Below are 22,880 nucleotides of genomic sequence, written 5' to 3'. Positions count from 1 at the left end.
CTAGGTTTTAACTATAACCTTACGCATATTTTTATAAAACACATTTGTTTCCAATTGCATTAAAGCTACAGTGTGTATTTTTTAGCGACATCTAACGTCCAGACTGCAGACTGTAGCAACATGAACATCTCCCCCCCAACAGTACGGCGAGCGTTACGGGACAAAATGTCTTCCACGACGTCCGCATCACCTACCTTCTCAAGTGATGAGGTTTGTTTACATAGATAATTTTACAGATAGTATTCTCAGGCATAATACTGCCATCTATTGTTCAGTACCGTCTCAGTTCATCTCTCTCAACTTGCTGTAGTTACTTTCGAGCGTAATGGGCGATCTCGCAATCGCTAGTTTGTTGGCTCTGCGCTGCCGTAGCGCAAAGATGTCTGCCTCCATGGCTGCGAGACCCGCTCCTATGTAATTATAAATAACAAATTCTAAGGCAATGCAAATATTAAGGTTAAGAGGCTGAGCTCGTAGATGATGATAAATAACATAGTTATGTATAATATATTACATTTCTGACTGTATATCCCTGTAATTATTACACACTGTAGCTTTAATAGATGCATTTTGCAGATATAACCTGTTTAGACCCAAAGTTCAGACATACAGATGGAGCCTGTTATGGAAGCCCATTGTTAACCTGCTGCCGTAGGCTGGGTGCTCTAAAGGAAACTCTTTCATTTTTAGAGATATTTTATTTTGTATCAAAATAAAAATGAAACAAAAGATAGATCATTTTAATTTGCTTTTTTTTCCAAACATTTAGAGTGATGGGAATTCTTTACCTTGCAAGCAAGATGTTGCGAGTTTTGTTATTTCACAAAATCCCCCCAAAATACATGTTGCCAGAAGGCAATAGATGCATCAACCTTGAATACAGATATGTTTGAACCAATGAAATACAGTGACGTGTATGAGGACAACCAGAAAAGCAGGCTGAAGAAACACAAACATGGCAGTGCTTGTGGACGTACCTTCTGACTCCGCTATTAAGTCTATTTTAGCTGGAATATCTTTTATTTCTTTCTTAAAAAATGAAAAAAATGACTGTGTGTTGCGGATAGGAACGATGTTTGGATTAGAGTCTTGCACGGGTCGAGTTTTACCAACCCGCACCCTCCCGAACCCATTAGGATGACTACCGAACCCGACCCGTCACCCGCAGATATCTTCATTCAAATCCAAACCCGACCCGACCCGTTGATATTTAACCCGCAACCCGACCCGTTGACACATCAAGTAATAGGCTATAGTACGCTGCGCTGCAGAACAGCGCCATTAACACTGCAGCAGACGTATATGCACTGACTGTGGCCTTTTTGGAGGGAAGCCCACACTGCCGGCAGGGCTTTAAGCTACAGCAAGGGTGACCCCAGTGCCTAATTAATATAACATTTCTGATGTCCATAACAACACACACGCATAAAAAAAAAAAATCACCAACTACCCGCCTGCACTAAAAAAATATCCGCCCGACCCCCGACCCGTTTATTTTTATTCATGTATTTTTCACCCGCAAAAGAGCATTTTAGCGGGTGACCCGTCGGGGACCAGCGAGTACCCGACCCGTTGCAGGACTCTAGTTTGGATCTTCTTTCTGTCCGGATTTGTAAAGAGTTTGATTTATAAGTTAACTCCACTAGTTGTGAAACAAATCAAGAATGTGATATGTCATATGCTGCTACCGCTGCTGATCAGCTCAATATTGGGAGCAGGTGATTTACCTAAACAGATGGAAGAATTGTACTCAACATCCCTCACTTTTGCAAACACTTTCCACAGGAGGCTTTCCAGGTGGATATGGTGCTGAATTTAAATTAAACTACAATCTGGTTTATGAAATTTTAATTATCAGACTAGCTTGACCACAACCCTGTAGATAATCTGTGGAGTAATGTCAAGATGACATTTAATGAACAATTAAAGCAACCTGGGGTTCCTAAATACCTTTTATATATAAATGTGACACAAGATGTTTTATCTGAGAGATTACATGTTTCAAAGTTGAGAATGCATATGACAGAATCACAGTTTTGGAGCAATGCAATTACAAACCACAGGTTTACAATATGGATCTACAAATGTGAAGAAGCTGTTACACTCCTTACCAGTCTGTGGCTGTAATGCAACTGAAAAGTCTTATCAGATATCAGCCTTTGAAACACGACAAAGAGGGAAAAAAACAGAAACATCGATTGAATGTTCAACAAACGTTGAAAACAACATTTGAGCAAAGATATAACGCTAGATGCAGGATTCTGTTTACGTAATCATCCTCTGAACTGCAGTGGGTAAACAACATTCAGGAGCATTACGGACACCAACTGGTAAGGACAGTAACGACTTCATTTGGCATGTAGATCTGCAGCTGGCCTTGTAGATTTGTGGTTTCTACGTGCATTGTTGCATGTTAGAATTTGTAACTTATATACTTGTATTCTCACAGATAAAGCATCTGATGCTACACGTATGAGTTGAAACAAAGAACAAATGTAGATCTTAGATTTATTCATATTCCACTAACTTTTATGCACATGCTATTATTGATAGTTATCTTACCCCCCCCAAAAAAAATGTTTTATCATAATTTTGTAGTGTTATTTTCTATAAAGACATCCAACAAGCCATCTAAAATCACTATATGACAGATATTTGCATATATATGATAGATATATATGATAGATATTGAAATATACTACATTCTTGCAAACATAAAACTTTAAAAATATTTCACAAAATGTATTTTATCACAGTTAAGTAAGATTTCAAACTCAACCCCCACAATGCATTGAGTTCTGCTGCAATCGCCGCAAATTAAGGTTGCGGCACGTGTGCGGATATAATGACTGACGCCTCGTAATGAGCAGGCCATCATCAGCCAACCAGACGGGAGAAGCAGGGTTAGATTAGAAGAGTGTGGGGGTGGCTGGGTTCACAGGTCAGAGGTCAAGGTCTCCTCATGGGAGCAGGGTTTGGTTTAGATGGCAGGGGCAGCCCTAATATTAGGGGATGGGGTGACACAGGGGAATACAGGGGGGTACCCCAAAAGGGAATTGGCGTGTGTCGCAGCCAGCTGGGGTTAAGATATTATATAAAGGAATATTCATGCTCATTTCGGCTGTCAGAGAGAAACTGCCGCCAGATGGAAGACAGCTTGATTTATCTCCATTTGGTTGTTTGACCCTCTAACTGTGATGAGCTGCAAGGATATTACTTCAAATTCAGCACTGCACAATTTACAGGAAAATCCAAAACGCAGCTTTTAATAAAAAGTAAAAACAAAACGTGAACGACCTCATCATTTATAAAAGGCATTAGAGAGATCCGCAAAATATCTGTTTTTCTGATGTTCCCACTCCACAAACGTTTCAAAACAAGTGTTGAGCGTGCATGTACGTGCAGACGTTATCAAATGAGGACAGCTGCGTCGGCCATTTTAGCTGTGCATTTGTGTTTTGGTGTCTATCGGCACACGCCTGAGTTGCCCGTTCACTGACGCAGCATCAGCAAGCCCACAGCATAAATACTGCATGGCCTCAAAAAATAGAGAGGATGAAGGCACTGAGGGAAGAGGAAGTACAGGGGAGGAAAAGGGATCAGGAGGTAACAACAAGGAGGGTAGGAAAGCATAGGTTGTTAAGATGAAGGGTGGCTGGGAGGGGGTGGGGTGTTGAAGAGAGGGATGGAGGAGCAGGGAAGATGGGGGGAAAGGAGGACGAAGACCAGGAGGAGATAGTGACTAAGAGATAAAAGAGGAGTGGATGTGAGCGTGTTCGTGTGATGAGCGGATGGCCTGAGGGAGCGGCCGAGTCAGCGTGCCGCTCTGCGGATGTACCGAAGGGGCTCCGGGCCGTTTGCTTATTCAGTCGCCCCTTTCACTCTGTTCGCTGCAAAGAGGACAAGGGTGGAGGGGGTGCAGGTGAACCCGACAAGGTGGGGGAGGATGGAAAATGTGCAAACATAATGAGAACAAAAAAACTGAGAACCAAAAAAGAAGAAAGCCAGGAAAAAAAGGGTGAGATACAAGACTATATGTGAAGCATTATAGAAGAGCAAAAGGGCAACAGAGAAAGGGAGAAGGGTTGCAACTGATGCAAAGATGCAATGACAGGATGACAGAGAGAAACTGTACAAAATGAACCATTTTCAGATGCTTATTCGCAAACTTTAAGAAAAACACTGAGGGAAACAGAATTTACATGCATCTAGATGTGAATTTTTGCAGAGAAAATGTGTAGAAGTCCAAAAAAATATAAAGTAAGCCTATTAATCGGCCTTTTACTCACGTTTCTGTGCATGTGCATGAATAAGTTGGTTTAAGTGTAGCAATATACGTATGCTTTTCTAAATCAAATAATCTTTTATGCCATGATGACAAAAACTGGACTGATGTGACCCTCTGACACAAAAAAGCTTTGTTGAACATTTGTTTGTGCCTGAGAAGTGTGCATGAGCCCATGTGAAGGTACGCTGCTGAGGGCTTGTCAAAACAGACATAAGAAACTTATGATATGGAAGTGTGTAGAAGCGGGGAGTGGGGGTGGGGGTGTTTAGTGTCGGGTGGGGTGTGGGGGGTTTATGCAACATCCCAGGGAAGCCAGCGGATTGAGACTAGCGTTGCTGAATATGAAAAGAGGGCACACAGCAAAGGCTGCTGGGAGTTTCTGATTGGTTGCTAATGTTGCTATCCAGGCCGGGATTGGTGGAGCTGACGCAGACCGACATCACGTTGTCAGGACTAAACCCTTTTGAACTAAGGCAAAGCAGCAGAGGCACAGATATCAAAACACATATACCCACGCCCACGTGCACATGCATGCACACATTTGCAGCTACACATATAACATGCATCTAAATAAGTACCTATGCACAGTTTCAATCGCATGCCAACACTGATTATTAAATAAGCTTGGCCTCCGTGTTGATGCACATCAGGAGAAAACAGAATTCCTGATGCTCTTCAGCTTTTCCCCACATACCATCTCAACTGAATCTTCTCAGGTCAAAGCGGAAACTTCTTTAATTTCTTCATTCTCTTTTAAGCCCGGCTCTAAGGTGGACAGAATAAATTGGAGCTTAAGCATGCATGAAGGCACAGCCAGAGGGCCGCTTCCCACCACTCCACGCTACATTTGTCAAATCAGAAGAATTTCTACTGCACGTGAACCCCTGGATCTGAGAGCAGAGGAACGGCACGGATTCCTATTTAAGTCACGCATGAGGAGCTGAGCTTCTAGAAAAAATATTAGTACTTTTCGGAGTCTGTGGTGATTTTGCAATATGTCGGCTGGTTTTAACTGTGACCAACAAAACAGAATTAGCTGCCTGCTATTAATAAAACATGATATAAGGCAGGGCAGTGTGATGTGTGAAATGTCTGCTTACTTTGGCCCCGCTGCCTCTGCCCCGTGGCATGTCAGCTCAACTCTGTCTGCGACTTTGCCTGTGAAAAGACGTGTCTCTTCCCTCGGCTACTGGGAACAGGGGACTAATCTCTTCTAATCAGGAGAATGTGGGTCTCAGATAAATGGAAAAAAAAACTTTACATCTTCCCCTGCCTTTCGTCATAAACATACTTAACAACTGGTTAACTTAAATGTGATGATGCAAAAAACACCCAAATGATTATTTCTATTTATTTCTGTAGAACCTAGAAGATATCAGATCACATGAACTTCTCTCATAATTGAACCACAATGAGGTTTGAGAGACTAAGTTGAAGGAAAAAGATTGAGGGTTTTATAGTTTCTGTACAAATAAAACACCTAAAAGGTGAGGCGAGCATTTTATTTAACTCCCTCTGAGCGGTTTGAGTATGTTTCTACTAACTTCTCTCTCCTGAGACCAAACATTTATACAGAAATGCTCTGGCTCATTTTAACCGGATGCAGAACGACTGTAAACATCAGGTTTGCCACAGATTTTCAGTTTGATTCAAATCTGGAATTTGACAGGGCCATTTTAACACAAAATTACGCTTTGATCTAAACAGGTGGTAGAGTTGAGATCAGTGCTGGTTTTTACAGGGAACTGTAACAGAATGTTTGGACTGAAATGTTAAAAATCAGTGACCTCTGATCTAGTTTTGAATCTTTTCAGTTTAAACTGTGACAACCAACACTGATCTCTTGTATTCTATGCCCTGTATTCCTGCAATAACTGAAACAAAACAAGACGGCGGTAAGTCAGCTAAGAGCAACATATATGTCAGTGATGTGCAGACAGCCTGTAATAGACTCCATCGGACATTACTGCTGCGGCACAAAGAGGCACGTTTTAACTGTGACGTTTCGCTGTTAATTCCTTGGCAGCGGGAACCAAGGCTGGATGAAAATGGTGCTCCGAATTTACCACAAAAGGAAAAATAAACTGTAAAAAAAAAAGGACAATTACCGTATTTTCACGACTAAGGTGCACTTAAACGTCTTTTTTTTCCCTCAAAATGTGCGGTGCGCCCTTTGGTGCGGTGCGCCCTATGTGTTTTGCAACTGCGACTTTTGAGACCACCTCATTGAGGAGATGATGAAAGAGTGGCTGAATGTAAGGAGACCAGGTGTTTTTTTTTCCACTCATCACCATCGCTGTTAATATGTAACTCCATGCGTGCCCATCTCACAGCTGATGTGAAAAACATGGGGAAACAAATTAACGCTGTGCTCGCTGTTCAAGCGCTCGACATTGGTGTGAACCAGACCCAGCAGGTGCAGCAGAAGCAGCGAGTTTACATGCAAAGTCAATGGTTGACGCGTGTATAGGTGCAGCAAAAGGTCTCGCAGCAGCAGGTGCAGCACGTCGGGAGCGTTTAAGCATCTGATGCACCGCCAACGCGCTGCTGCTGCTCGAGATGGAAAAATTGAAGTTTTGCTGCTGGACGCGCCGCATCAACCAATCAGAGAAGCTGATCTGTGAGCTGACAGCGAGACAGACACAGCGCTCTGATGACATATGATATTAAATGAAAAAGGCTGGATGGATGAGATGATGAAAGCGTGGCAGAGGCAGGTGTATGTGAGGAGAACAGGTGTTTTTTTCCACGCATCACCATCGCAGTTAATCTGTGACTCCATAAGTGCCCATCTCACAGCTGATGAGAAAAACATGGTGAATCGAATGAACGCTGTGCTCGCCGTTATCCCGGGGGGTCTGACAAAGGAACTTCAACCGCTCGACATCGGTGTGAAGCGGCCGTTCAAAGTAAGGCTGCGAGCGGCGTGGGAGCGATGGATGACAGACGGAGACCACAGTTTCAGGATAAGTGGAAGGCAGCGCCGGGCAAGTTACGCCACCGTTTGCAGATGGATTGCAGATGCTTGGACTAACGTGTCTGCTGGCTCTGCTGTTCAAGCTTTTGCAAAAGCCGGCATTACTTCTGAGGAGCTGCGCTGCACGGAAAGTGACTCTGACAGCGAAGAAGGGGAAACTGGCATGTCTGATTTAGCGCAGCTGTTTAATTCAGAAACAGAGGATAATGACTTTGATGGGTTTGATTAATACTTTGTAATAAATACATGAATAAAGCACAATCATACTCAGTTTTGCTCCCGCTCTATTTTTCTACCTGAAAACTTAATTCAACAGCAGCCTCTGGGCGGGTCTCCTCTTCTTCACCGCGGTGGCTGGCAGGTGTTTTTTCATCTAAATAATCTAAATCTTGCAGCTATATTTGCTGTGATCAGTGGGAATAAAGTAGTTTTAATATATTTTTAAGTGAGAAAGGCCACCTGAAAACTTAATAATTGCAGTCAGTTCATCCAGATTATCTATTTCTGTCGGAGGCGCTCAGACCCCCACATACCAGCGGTACGCCGACAGTAGAAATCCCTTCAACAGCAGCCTCTAGGCTGGGCAGCCTCCAGGTTCACCGCGGCTGCTGGCAGGTGTTTTTCATCTAAATAATTTAAACTGCAGGCACCAGGATACCGGTAATAAAAGCGAACATATTCCGTCGGAAGGTTTCAGGATTTTAAGTTAATTTAGGAGTGATCACAGCGCTGTGTCATCTGCGATGTGTCTGTCTCACGGCCAGCTGCCAGGTTTGATTAATACTTTTTAATAAATACATGAATAAAGCACAGTCATACTCAGTTTTGCCCCCGCTGTATTTTTAAATACGCAGTAGAGGTATTTAAAGGTAGTAGAGGACATGTACCTGTATATAAAAAACGCGCCCTATAGTCCGGTGCGCCTTATGTGTGTGTTAAATACAGAAATGGGACACATAACTGAGACTGCGCCTTTTAGTACGGTGCGCCTTATGGTCGTGAAAATACGGTAGATGAAAAATAGACAGAGCGATGTGTTAAATCTCCCTCCAACCAGATCCACAGCAATGTCGTCAATCTCAAATTGTAAAATCAGAGCAAGTGTAAGGGTTATGAAATGACTTAATTTTAATTCTGAATTAAAACAAAAATAAATAAGATCTTCTTTTGAAGCTGCCAGCAGAATTTCCTTTGCATTACTGGTCTCACCTGACCTATGTACCTTCTTTTATGTGTTTGCTGTAGTCCCAACATGGCTTGTGGAAAACTCTATGGATTTTTCAAACAACAGCTTTGTTCTTGCCAAGAATTAGAGTTCTCCTGCTGACACATTCTTCGCCTGGGCTCTCTTGCTCCTCCTGACTTACCACTGGATGCATCTCTGACTTGTAAAGCTGCTTTTCAGTAATGTTCTCTAAAATAAATCCTCTGAATCTGCACAGATAACATTATAAATATATACATCTTGAAATCCACGCATCATTGTAGCTGAGTTTTACAGTCATGAACTGCTTTGTGGTGTTTTCTCATGAGAGCTTGAAGAAATAAATTGAATTTTGAGGTTGCAACATGATAAAATGTGCTAAAAGGTTTAAGAGACATGATTCCAAGGCGTTTCATGACAGGATCGGATCCGCGTCACCGAATGAGGCGCGTGCTTCTCTTAAGGCTGAAGGTCGGTCCTATGAATCTTTGATCCGTCTCTCCTTGTCCCACCCCTCCCTACATTCAATATGAGTGAGCAGAGTGCCACTTTGCTCGTTCCTGCCATCTCACACATGCACGCATGTATACACCCTCCATGTGTCCTCCTGGTGCATTAATGTTCTTACATCACCTCCTTCAGTGAGCACAGAAAACAAGAGAGCACCAGAGTCGAAGAGATGGAGAGATGGCTTTTAGTGGGGGATGGGTATGCTGTGCACGTGTGGGTGGCAAATATGTGGCAGGCTTCATAATAATGCAGCAATATGTATCATGAGTCAAACACTGAAATAAGGGAAAATATGCCTAAAAAGGTGAAGTTTTTTTTACATCAGTTTGCCTCCTGGGACAAACAGACAAATCTAAGAGATTTTTCTGTTTGATTTGACTGATCCCTTTGACATCTTAGTATAATTTATTAACTAGCTTTTTTTTAAATAAAGTGCAGGCTGTGTAAATGCTAAGAAATACTTTAAAATGTTTTGCTTTAACGTGCACCACAGTGGCATGAACCACCATGGATGGCTGGGTCTCAGACACATTAACACTGTCTGGCATTGACTTACACCCATGAGACCTTCCCCCCCACCGCAACATGCACGAGCGCATGCCTGGGCATCATCCTTCCGCTCTAATACACTTTGTGCCCCCTTGGGATGAGTCCTTTTTGAGGGTGACTGGGGTTTGTTTGCCTGTGTGCTCCTACCTTGTGTAGGATCGTGGTTCTCCCAAAACTGTCTGAGGAGCTCCCCAAGGCTGATGTCTTGAGGGGAGAACACCACCCTCACCACCTCAGTGTGGCCTGTCAGACCTGAAAGGGAATTGGTAATATGAATAGCTAAAAAAAATAAAGTGGTACTAATCTCAAACACAACTCAAACTGCACTGTTCTCTTATCTTCAAACATTGAATGTATTTGATAAATGCTAGAAATCTAAGAAACGTTCAGGTTTAAAACCAGAAAGCAGAGACTAGGAAGATGCAGGGTGTATGGGTCAGTGAGTGCATGCACCACAGGTAGAAAACATTCAGGCTGAATCTACTATGAGCTGTGTTATTTCTCATGGCACCAGAGGAGAAACAGAGGGAGGTATATAGAGAGAGAGAACAAGAAGGAAAAGTAAAAGATGGAGCTTATGGTGGAGGTTGCCAAAAGCTCCCAGATACTCATTCCTGTTTGCAGCTGCCAGGATACTGAAGCTTCAGCGAGCTGCCTGCAGGCGTTTTCTAACTGAGGGATGCTTTAGGTATCATATGTTTTCTACGTGAATCTGTGCATATTTACGGCTGAATGGGTATTTTTACATTTCTTGACATAAACATATTTGATTAGTATACGAAGCATCAGTTCAAATCTTCTACTATTGTTCAGACCAGAGTAGATAATAAAATTCTATCGCAATGCAGAATGATACAGTGCAGTTCCTAGGAGATTGTTAAACCTACATACAAAACCAATTTCTGCATTGTTTATCTTCCATTTGCTAACAACCCCGCAGGAAAAAAAATCAATGACATGAAAATGAAAGAAATTAAGAAGACAATCTACATGTAATCGTCAAAAAAAAGGTAAAACAGATGCCTGCAAACAATTTAAATTTATTGGAAGCGTTAGTGCATTTTTGCACCGAAATAGCAGCATGTTTGCATGAAATAAAGCAACAAACTGCACAGGAGTGAGCTGATAACAGACTGTATAGCTGCAGAGACATCATCCGAAAGTAAAAAATTTTATTTGGTGAAAGAGCTGCTGTCAAGATCTTTTGAGGAAAAGGTGAGTGTGTGGCGACACTCTCGAAGCTTGTCGAACATGAAGGGGGGTGAAAGGCTGGGAAGCGACAGGGATCAGGACCACTAAAGCTGCCAGAGCTGCAGTGTTCTGTTAAAGGGCCATTCAACGCGTTAACAAATCAACAAATCAGCCTGTTCACCCTCTTCTCTTTTCACCTTAACTGCTCTCTTCCGCCAAAAATATGCAACACACCTCTGGACACAAATTAAAACCTGTAAAATCGACTTTGTTGAAACTGTTCTATTTTTTAAGGAAGGTGTAGAACTTTTACATCTTTTTCATATTCTGATTAAGTGGCCAGTTCATATATTCTGGCATAGAGTAGCTCTCTAAAGTGTGTGTGGGGGGGGTGGGGGGCTGTTGAAGAAGTTGCAATTGCTTATGTTTATGACCCACCCCTACAAAGTGTAAACTAAAAGAATGAAATGCTTCATATGCAATCAGCCATCCTCTCCTGTCTCATGCTCATGTGAGCGTATCAGTCAGTGACTCAACAGCACTGCCTTGGTTTTCCTAGAAAGATTTTTTAACACTCGCTGTGATAAACTGAACATTATTGAATTAGGTTTGAACATTGATTGAATAGGAATATATTTATTTAAAAGGAATTTGTTTAATTTAATATGAATCTGTGCTTCTATATCTATATTTTTGCAATAAATGGGATTTGTTTGTCGTTTAAAATGGTTTAAATGGCGCCGGTGAGTTGTCACTATGGAATCATACAGAAAAGGAGTTTGCTTATATATGCTTATATATGTAAACTGGTTCATGCTTTCACACCTAAAATATGTCTTAATTCAGTCAACTGGCGGCTCCAAAAACAAAAAAAGCTTCTATCACAGTTTATTTAATATCAAAGTCAGAAACTTCTTAATAACTGATACATTCCTTAACTCTATGTGTTATTTAGGAGTTTTAATGTGAACATTTTAATTAATGTAAATATTCACCTAATCAAAATGTGGTTAAAAAGAGATCAAGTTAAATTAACTCTGCAAAGATTAACTGGGAAATTGTCAGGCAGGCAGCTATGCAAATAAGCAGAGGGAAAAATGTGCTGACAGAAAAATATTCAACCTCAAATGTATTTAGTAGTTTTAACATGTCAAAAGTGTACAGAAGTTTTTCTGTTTGTTTTTTTAGTTGCTCATCCACAGCTCCTGGGTCTGCCTCTTCGGCTGCTCACGCATGTCGCTTATAAAGCTGCAGTTTATGAAAAAATATATAGATTTAAGAGGAGCAAAAGTTACTGTTAGCTTACTTAAATTACTTCCATATAAAGATCAACCAGATTATTTATTTAGTCTGTTCATTTAAAAACAGTGCAAACAATTTCAGCTGATGTCCCAAGTTTCTCTTCTGCCTTTACTCTTTCTTTTTGTGAAATTCATTTTGTCCTTAGTTTATCTACTGTTCTGCAACAAAAAGATTAAAAACATTCACATAATGCTGATAAAAAAGTTTTATTCTGATTTATTTATTTATTTTCTCTGTTCAGTTACTAAGCTAAGAAAGGTCGAAAAATATTTTCCTGAATATTAAAAAATGTTAATACCATAAACCTTTTCTGATCATTCATTATGTTTAATCTCATGCTGTTCTTTTACTGGGAATTTAAATGCATCTTTATGCATAATTTGTGCAACTTCTTTTATACAACCAGTTTCTGTGTAATTAACACAGAGGTTCCTTTTCTATCAGGCAGTGAATTGTCTTCGCAGCTGCAGATGTAAAATAGTCTACGGTGCCTCCAACATGTTTAACTGCTCAATGATTTTCAAAAAACAGTTAAAAACCTAGATGATATAAAACACTACAGTTAAGAGAAGGAACTTTGAACTCAGTGCAGAGTTCAGCTCTGGTCATGTGACGATACTTCCTGTGCAGTTTAAATATACTAAAAACAGCCTTATCGTTGGCTCTATCATGTCACTCAGGTTCTTGGTAAAATCCTTTTTTTTCCTGCCACAGTTTTGCTTTCTGTATTACAAATATTTGGTGCATTAGACTGTGCTAGTCTTGTAAATTAGGTAAATTATTCTAATTTATAATAACAGCCCCTCCCTCTCTGACTGCACCTCAGCCTCCCCAGCTCCTGTCGGTCAGACCATCCATCTATCCCCTTGTCCTTCCTCTTCTTCCCCATCTATTCTGACAGTTCCATCAGCCCTCTCTTTCTGTCTGTCCTACCATGGCTGCTCTGACAGCTCCTCGGCCGCATGCAGTCGCAGTGTTCTGCTCCGTCATGGCCACTGGAGCGACACCTGCACGCTCAGCCGATGGACAGGACCAACACTTTTTTCTCCCTTCTTCCTCCCTTAGAAAGTTTTGTTTGTTTATTCCTTCACCTGCTGTATCACTTAGCTGCTGGTTTTTACTCATCCATCTCCACGTCTCTCCACAGATGACCATCTTGTTTTTGAAAAGCTGGTTAAAGCGGCAACAGGGTTCTGCTACTGGTCTTCATGCACCCCATGTTGTTTCTGCACCTTGATTCCATGCCTGTCTGCAGAGCAGACCCCCCCCAAAAAATGTCCCACACTAAAAGCTTGAGCATCACATGAGTCGAACGTCTTCATCTGCGGTACACGTCCACTTCCTACATAAATCTATTTGATTTTTGGGATAACAAAGTAGGACATCTTTAACAATACATTTAAAAAAACGTAATCTGTTTCTGCAAATCACATTCTCTGGGAAAGAAGCCTGCGTATGGCGCCTTCAACACAGAAACCTCCGTTACTAAAAAAAACACCGCAATACAGCACAGCAGAGAGCAAAATCCTCACAAGTAGGTCATGTGGGGGTGGGGATGCTGGGGGGGTACAGCCCATCTGGAGCAGTGCATTTTGAGTAGTTGACTGCAGATGAAGGCAAGAACTGCGATGAGGGGGCTTTATTTAAAACAATCTTCCTCTGTATCCGTTTCCTTTTTCTTTAAATTGTCTTTAACCTTGACGTTCGCAGCGTCAAATGTTCTGCCAACCTGTTTCCCTTCCTCGCAGGAAGGTAGAACGATCTGTTAACAGGAATCGCAGAGTGGGAGGTAATCGTAAGTGAAAAATGTGCAAAATAGAATACCTGTGCAGACTTCATTGTAGGTCGGGTTGGGTGTAAAGCCCCCGGCGAAGCCCACCTGGGTGGAGAAGACTCCTGGAAGCCGCCAGAACAGTTTCTCAGCTCCCCAGAAACAACCCATTCCTGCAAAGAGATGCATGCATAGTTAAGTCTTTCGCATTGTGTCAAACAGAGATCTTATTAATGCGGCAACAGATCTTCTTGCAGGGAAGTTTCAGATTTTAAATGCTGGTGATTGTGCCCCCTCACCAAACATGATGGTTTCCATGCCTTCTGGAAAAGGCTCCACAGTGGGATTCCCATTAACTGCATGCTTATCTGTAAGGCAAGACAGTGGAAAATATGGTATAAGATCACAATAATAAGGAAAACACAATACGTTTCATCATGCAAGTAAATTAGTTTTGAATGCAGCTTGGAGTCGGCCTCACAGGCTCTCATTTAGTCACATCCTAACCCAAGCCATAGGATTGGAATCAGAGGCTTCTGTGCAGGATCACATTGAAGAAACTCACCATTGAGCTCCTCCCTGATTCTCCCTGCCGTCCTCTCTTTGGTATCTTTAACTTCTTATATTAAAGTGGTTGTCTTTAGTCTCTGTAGATGGCTGAAGCGCCCAGTCAAAGACGACACAGCTGGTTGTTCCCATTGAAACTCCTAACAACAGCTTAACGATGAAGCACAGCACGAAAGTATTCATACTCCTTAAGGTTGATTTTATTTTATTTTTTGCATAACAACCACAAACAGATTCATAAGATTGGTTTTGCAAAATTGTTGAGCTGGAAAGAAAATCATGTTCAGTTTGGATTTGTGTAATAAATAACATCTGGAATATGTGGATCCCTTTGCTCTGAGCCCCTTTTGATTCTGAGACTGCCTAAATGAAATCTAGTTTAACTATTAAATATTGAGTTTATCTAAAGTTGTTTGAGATCACTGAATGAATAACAATTAATAGATAAGTGGCAATTTTCTTAAAAAATTATTTTTTTTGTTTGTATCAAGAAAGTCCTTTAATAACACATTTAAATTAGATACTGATACAAAAAAATAGCACATCATAATTCAACTGAAATATATATAAAAAATAATAATATTTGGTTTTGTAACCATCAAATTTATAAATATACATATACATTAATAAAAAAATAGACCAATAGAATTGAATATAGAAACAAAATATAATCAACCATGAACAGAAAGGTTAAAATCATAATTTTGGTAAAAACCATGAATTATAACAGAAATATTACTTTTTTAATATTTTAAAGAGGGAAGTGTGTTGTATTTGTATAATTTTTTAAAAATTATTGTCAACCTATTAAATGTTTTTTATTCTCTCTGCAAGTTTTTTTTCCCTCACTCCAAAATCTAAAATCTGAAATAGAACAGTGCTTATTTAAAAAGGAGAAATCTCCTGTGGTAGCTACTTTTTTAACATGTTATTCTTGCTAAAAAAAGGTTAGCTGAATGTTTGCCACTCTAAAATAGTTTTATCAACTGGAATTAAGTCAAAAACAGCCCTTTGGATTGTGACGGTTGCAGAACCCGGGTCTAAGAGGTCATGATCACATAATCAGATGAAACCATTTTTAATCTAATCAACCATTATTTGATAATAAATTGCTAATTTCTTTACAGAAATAATTCTCCTCTGCCGTTTCCCACAATCCATGTAGAGGATTAAAAAAACTTGTGCTGTGATGAGACTAAAACAGACTTGTAGGCCTACATATGAAATACGACATGGGGAGCAAATAAACACAGAAGCAAGGACAGGATGGTTAATCTGAGCTCTTGGGAGGAGGTTAAAAGCTAAATATAGCACAATCCTGGAGAGCCTGTTAGAAACGACAAAATATTTGAGGCTTTCATCTTTAAGCAGGACAATGACCCCAAAGATCAAGGCCGAGCAATGGAATAGCTTCAATCAAGGCATAGTCAAAGTTCATTTGGATAATTACCTTTGGAAGGCATTATTATGAAGCTGTAATCTAATGGACAGAAGACACGCATAATGGTGTCTCAGTTTCACCACTGTCAGGGTGGAAACAGCCAACAAGTGAAACAAAACAAAGAGCAGAAAGATTGCACTCCAGGGCCAACAGTGCAGCCTGAAATTAGAATGCTAAAGAGCAAGCGTGTGTGTGTGGATGTGTAGTCCTCAGATATGTCAGGAGGATTAAGGTTTAAGAAGACTGAGGTGACTTACTGTAGCATGCAAATCTCCACTAAGCAAGACTGGTTTGTACTGCAACCACTAATAGTTGTCTCCAGATAAACAGGCCACAGCGTACACTAAGAGCTTAGCTATGTATCGGTAATGGATGCTTACTCCAAGTTCCATGAGGTGATCGCTTCCTGTCCGATTAAGTTGGGTTATGCGTGACACTGACCTGAACACTAACAATCACAAATCTGATATGGACAGAATAGTCCATTTCCTATAGGGCTGGGATGATCCTTTACTGCAAGAACAGGCCAAAGACCATTAGCTCCCTGTGGTTTCCTTCAGACTTAAAGGAGATTATGATAAAGACGAACTGTATAGAAGCACTGAAAAGAAAATGTTTTCCCATGCTGGGACTCTAAAGATAAGGTCTTGTAAAGAAAAAGGGAAACAAGGGGATTCCGCAAGGCTTGAGCAGATAATACAGTTTTGTTGTATTGAGGTATTTTTTTTATATTTTATGAAATAGTTTCGTTTCCTGTGCACATAAAGGACTAAAATGTCACGGAGGCCTGGATGGCCCCAGGCAGCAGCTTCGTGGCCTCCTATTGAGCAGCAGTTCTTTTTTTTTTTTTTTTTAGAAGCAGGTTGTTTGGCGCTGCCAGGTCACGATCACAGGCACAGTCGGCTGCAGAATCAAAGCATTTCCATGTGACGGACATGTTAAATCCTCTAAGTCTCGTTAGATGGCTTAAAACAGAGGAAGAACAGAAGAAATCTCTATCTTCTTCTACTATTCTCAACGTCTCCAAGCTCTTGCCCCCTGGAGTTGCCAAATGACTTTGAAAGGTAAAATGAGAGAGTGAGAGGGAGTTAAGTGTGAAATAAAAGAGTAGGAGAAGAAGAAAAAAAGAGTCGGAGGAGGAGGTACCTGTCTGCCAAAACAATAAGAGGAATAAATCGCCATTTAGAAGAAACAGATTCGAGATACAGTAAGGAAGTGAAAGACTCCCCTGGCTTTTAGAAAGCCAAACCTTCGGGCGTTTTATAAAAAAAACAAGCAATAAAGAAATGATAAGTTAGCCAAGAACCTGTTGACATCACTTCCTCTCTCTTAAGCTCCCCTCCATCTTCACTTTTTCTCACACTACCTCACTTCACACGGTGTGCAATCTGCTGCACAACTGTTGGTGCACCGACTGCTGTACTAGGTTTTCTCCTATGGAGCAGCTGGCTGAGGTCAAGGTACCAGGTTAGTTTCTGTTATTGTGCTTGGTACAGCACACCTTCCCTTACATCAGACGAGCACCGACGTCCTTTTCTGCAATAATTACCCCATATGCATCAAGAAAAACACAGCTAAAGACCCTTACTACTCTGCCTTACTATGCCAGAAAAGACAAGAAAAGGAATTATTTAAAAACAGGCAGGGAGGGGGATGCCTGAGCTTACAAAAGAAGTTAACAGGCTGAAAATGTGGGAAGGGCTCATGAAAAGAATTTTTTTCCACTTTGAAAGGGATCCAGGCATAAGTTCTTTAGCACACCTTTGTTTTTGCAGATATCTGAAAAGGACAGATCACATTTTAAGCCATGTAAGGAATGAAGGAAAATCCTCCTGAGCCTAGCTGCAGTAGGCAGTTGGACCAGAACCAAAGCGTTGGACTGGAAGCCCTGCTCTTCTGTTTGAATTCAGGTGACTATTGTGCAGGGGCACAACTGTCTGGTGCTCAGCGTATACCAAACAACAAGTGCTGATTCTTTTGTCTGATCTTTTAGCCTTTGAAACCTTTGGTCCTGTATTTCTCACCCATACGACTGAAGTCGAATCGCTGCTGCCTCTTCACACAGAGACACAGGAGAGGTACCATCCCAGCATGCCAGAACCTGGTGATGTTAGGTCGATTTCCAGACTGCTCTGTTTTTTTCATTCCAAAATTCCTCTCTTCTTCTTACTCTTCCCCTTTCCTCCCTCTTGCCATTCCTCTTTTTAGTTGCGCAGAGGTTGGCAGGGAGTCAGGCACGAGTCGTCAGAGGCTGATGCTTTATACTGCTGCCAACTACCCTCTGCTGGATGGTAGGAAGGGTATGGGCAAGAAAAGACGGGGGAGGGGGGCAAGAGTGAAGGAAGACTGGGAATTTGTTTTCATAGGACAAAAAAAAATGTAAATTAATGAATCAATTGGAGTGGCCAAGAAAACTTTGGGAAGCACTCAGACATATACCTACTGGCCTCTTTATTTGATACACCTTGCGTGTAATAGGCTCGACCCATTTTGCCATTAGAACTCCCTTAATTCTTAGTTGCATATTTCAGCAATGTTTCAGAAACATTCCACAATATGTCCTCAATATTGAAATGACAGCAACACAAAGGTTTCTTAGCTCTATATCAATTATGCAAATCGTCCATTCCTCCAAAAACCAAAAGGTGCTCTGTATGACAGGGATCTGGTGATTGTGGAGTCCACTGATTACAGTGAAGACACCATATTGTTCAAGTAGCCAGTTTTGGTAAAAAGGTGTTTTATCGTTCTCAAAGTAGCTTTAAGAGGATGGCTACGCTCTGGCCTTAAATAAGGCTCTGCGATTTTGCCAAGAATCAAAATTGTGATTTTCTTTTTAGCAAAATTGCGATCTCAATTCATTCTGACTTTCCTCTTCACTAACTGGCATATACTATATGTAGGAAATGTGCAGGAAATGTGCTTAATTCTTGTTCACATGCACGGATTTGCACATTAACTGCAACTCTCTCTTCCCTTCTGTGTGGTGGCAAACCCGCTTTTAGTGTATAACTGCCTCCTAAAGTGCTAACGTGAGGAAGATAGTGTCCCTAATGTAGCCTGACGTAGTCCTACTCAATTCTAGTCAGAATATGAGTCTGATGCTGCTCCATAGAGCTGTGATTATGGGGCATGTTTTGAACGGACCAGGAAAAAAAAAGCCTCTGCACTCAATTGGATAGACCTACAACCAATAAGAGCAACGGAGTGCGTGACGTATGTAAAGCCAGGCATAGTTGTTGTCAACAAAAATCAAAGCGTGCAGTTGCGCGCCTAGAATAAGAAGATGAGCCGTGATCGCGTTTCTGTTCCTCTTTTAAAATTAATTTGCTGTCGATATCTTCTAGAACAGACCTAATAGCAGAATCTACTCATCTCAACTCTCCAGCGGCAGCCATTGTTGTTGTCGCCCAAGCGCGCTTTGGTCACGTGGTTGATGACGTTATGTTGATCATCTGTCCATCATCGTATAAAGCCCGTCCTGACAATTTGATTGGATCGCCAGAGGGTGGGCGATCATACTCGCGCTACTATGAAGCAGAGCCAGACCGAACTTCCCGACCTCAAACCTTGTGGGCGGGACTAAGTTCGGAATGGCACCCAGGCTATCCCTAATGTACCATTTAACCTAAAACTCAAAGGTGTTTTTTGAAAATTACATTTCTTAGAATTGCAAACATATTGCAAATAGGGGTGTGCAAAATAATCGTCATGACGATGCATTGCGATTCTAATTTTTGTGTTCTGCTGCATCGATTCTTGATGCCAAGTATCAATTCTTCATTAACAAAAAGGAATAAATAAAATACATGAATGGTTGGCACACATCAGACAAAAACAAGTGGAATACAACTTTCAGTCCAGTAGATGTCATTGCGGATACTGCGAGAAGTCATTCATAAACAAAACATGGAGACTGAGAACATTCGCCCAGCCCTATCACATTCCAAGTCAGATGTTTGGATGCATTTTGGCTTTAAAAACAAAGAAGGTAAAAACTAAACTGATATGATGCATGTGATTTACAAAAGGGGAAATGTCAAACATTTGAATGTTTCCTTTTCATTGATTTAAAGGACCACTGAGGCCATGTAAACAGCACTGTTATTTTAAATTTTATAAATCCTAAGCACTTTTTGTCAGTGTGTCCAATCCAGTAATAGTAATATTTGTGTCCGGTATTTGTTTTCATGGCAATACTTTCAAAAGTTGTTTCAATAAATACAACTATGTATGAATTCAGGTGCGCTCAGTTATGTATCAATTGAAGACACTATCCATATCATACACAGCCACTGGTAATAGGTGTATTTTTTTCATACAGTGTTCAGTGACAATATCGCAATACATCGCAATATTTCAAGTATCGCGATGCATCGTGATAGAATCGCATCGTGGCATGTGAACCGTGATTCGGATCGAATCGTGATATCTTTGGCAATACCCACCCCTAATTTCAAATAAAAATGATTGTCCCACCCTGATTTTTAATGCATGGGCACAGCAAGCCACAACGCTCAGGTTGTGGAGGCTATGAAGTTGAATTTAAGCTGAACTGGTACTAAGAACTTGTTGGCTCTCGTTGGGGTCTTTTGTATTTTCATCCATATAACAGCAGCTCACAGAGTATTTTCTCTTTTTCATGCTACTATCAATAAACCATAAAGAGGGTTACACTCAAACCTCTTTTTGTCATTCCGATAATTAGTTGGAACTTCAGCAAATCATTTGCACCACATCTAGATCCCAAAGTCATTGAATAGCAGCCAGGTGACTTTGCTAATACTTGTAATAACCGATTCAACCATCAAATCAAATAAAGCGACTGCTGGGTATATTACTGCAACACATTCATCTAGTTTCTTAACCACTTCTGTCCAAAAGGTAACAGAAGTTCCAGCTGCAGATTGCTTTCTCACTACTTCCATTAGAAATGCATTAAACAAGACACCATAAGACTTCTCAAACAGGAAAACTACTTGATATTAAAAATCTCTAACAAGAGTCCTGGCAAAGACAGCATCACAAAATGTAACCATTTTCATAAGAAAAGATATTTACATACAAAACAAACAGATGACTGTGTAATGTATTATGATATAAGCATTCCATATCAGTCCATATCATTCATTATTGAATAATGTTTTGCTAACCTATTTGAAATAAGGCCCATGAAAAAAGAAAAAATTCAAACTGTAGCCCTATTTAAGTTTAACCTCTAAAAGTAGGTCAGCCCTACCCACCTTATTTAGTTTGGCCATGAGAGGTTGAGATCAAGCTCTGAAAAAAAGGCAAAACATCTGCAAACAGATGTGCCTGGCTCTAATCCATGCAGTATTTTCTCTAAAAAATGTCCTAATAGATCATGTCATAAGGTTTTAAGACTTTTAAAGTTTATTCTATGCAAAGGGAGCATCATACAATGAAGTTGTTTTCCCATCTCAGGATGTTTTGTGAACTAAGACTATAGGATTATAGAGCCACAAATTCTTCAGATGGAGGACGTTTGAGAAGTAAGGTGGAAGTAGACAAAGAACAGCCTCGTAAATAACGAAGACAGTCCAAGACATTTAGGTTGTGGTTGGTGAGGGAGTAAAAATGGCCATCTTTATGATTATGCTCCATTAACACATTCATTTTATTGTGATGAATTTGTATATGTTATATTACCGGTACATGATTTAGAGACTTCGTTGACTTCATAATGACTATGCAATGTGATGTGCCTATTTTTTGTTATTCTAAGTTAAAATAATCTAATTACGCAATGAAACAGCAAGTGTGTGTCAAAGTGACTAATTTATCTTTATTTTAAGTCTTAAGTCCCCCTGAAAATGAGAACATCATCGTTGTTCGATGCTGTAGCGCACATATTGTTTACATTGTGACCAATGTAACTAGGGAGTACCAATATGGCGGACGGTGGCTTCACTTCAACCCCGTACTACCAACGGGCAATCAGCAATCCAGTGAATAAACAGAGACTTTATTGATTTAAATAATAAATCAGTGGACCGTATTGCCTTGTAAAAAAGACAAAGACGGAACTGGTTGGAGGATGATGGTGCCCACTAGAGTCATGGCTGAAATTTGGAAATATCTTGTGTTTACATCTGCTGCTGCCATATTGTTTTCAGAGCTCATTCAAGAGGAGCATGTCTTGCAAGTCAATGATTGGTTTTCTTGATAGAAATTTATAACCAATCTTACTGTATTGTCTCTGTAAATTGCCTTAAGATGACGTGTGCTGTAATTTGGCGCTAAATAAAAACAATAGATTGAAATGAATTGAACATATTCAGATGTTTATATTTGTTATTGAATGGAAATACTGCAATCACAAAACTTTGCATTTTAGAATTTAGCAAAGTATTGACATGGTTTTGTGCACGTTTGCAATGGAAACAGCTACTGACTGCAGGTGAATTGGGGAATCAGGGGATTAGGAACACCTTTAAAAGAGATCAAATGAGGAGACTGTAAGAAGATGGGGAAAAAACAAAAAAAAAATGCACAAAAAGCCAGGTCAGATTAATAAATAATGAAACTAAACAAATAACTTAACTAACAGGGCATCACCTCCCCAGGAAAAGTAAACAAATAGCATACAGATGAGCATATGTAAAATTATGAGAACAGCAAATTAAAGTAAAAACTAAAAAGAGTTCACCATGAATTTCTCAATTTCAATGCTTTCTTACTTTTCACCACAATACCCATAAGATCAAGAATCTGAATTATCCCTAATTGAGTTATCACCAAAGCACAGTCAGATCCTCCTCACTACAGTATCTGTCAACTCCTTATGAACTTGCCTTGACCTATTTGTGAGTTAGTGTTTTCAGAATCAATGTCAGTAGAAAAAGGAAACCTGAACTTGAGGCAATAAACCAAAAAAAGAAATCAAACAGAGTTATACGGATACCTGTCTCCACTCAGGGCAAATCCTCTTTTTTCTATTTAGCTTATGGTTGCTTATCTAATTGACAATCAGTTTGTCAATATGCTTTAGACTATTGTAAAAAGTGAATTAAAAACAGAAAGGGCATCCATTGAGAGCTGTGAAAAAATACTGCCAAT

The 22,880-nt window shown here is 40.4% G+C and overlaps 1 protein-coding gene across 1 annotated transcript in view; it reads right to left on the bottom strand.

Annotated features, from left to right (window-relative positions):
• si:ch1073-358c10.1 (peptide methionine sulfoxide reductase MsrA 1) overlaps positions 1–22,880 on the bottom strand; it is a 61,173-nt gene that overhangs the window by 31,672 nt on the left and 6,621 nt on the right. The window contains exons 2-4 of the mRNA XM_038278150.1: positions 14,092–14,160; positions 13,846–13,965; positions 9,676–9,780 (exon numbers count right to left, since the gene is read on the bottom strand). Of these exons, the coding sequence (XP_038134078.1) occupies positions 9,676–9,780; positions 13,846–13,965; positions 14,092–14,160 (294 nt within the window). The remainder of the gene's footprint in view (positions 1–9,675; positions 9,781–13,845; positions 13,966–14,091; positions 14,161–22,880) is intronic.

This window comes from Cyprinodon tularosa, unplaced genomic scaffold, assembly GCF_016077235.1.
Source record: "Cyprinodon tularosa strain WSP-4 unplaced genomic scaffold, ASM1607723v1 ctg139, whole genome shotgun sequence".
In the NCBI taxonomy this organism is placed as follows: Eukaryota; Metazoa; Chordata; class Actinopteri; order Cyprinodontiformes; family Cyprinodontidae; genus Cyprinodon; species Cyprinodon tularosa.
Note: the sequence above shows the minus strand (reverse complement) of the source record. Positions and strands in the feature narration are given on the sequence as shown.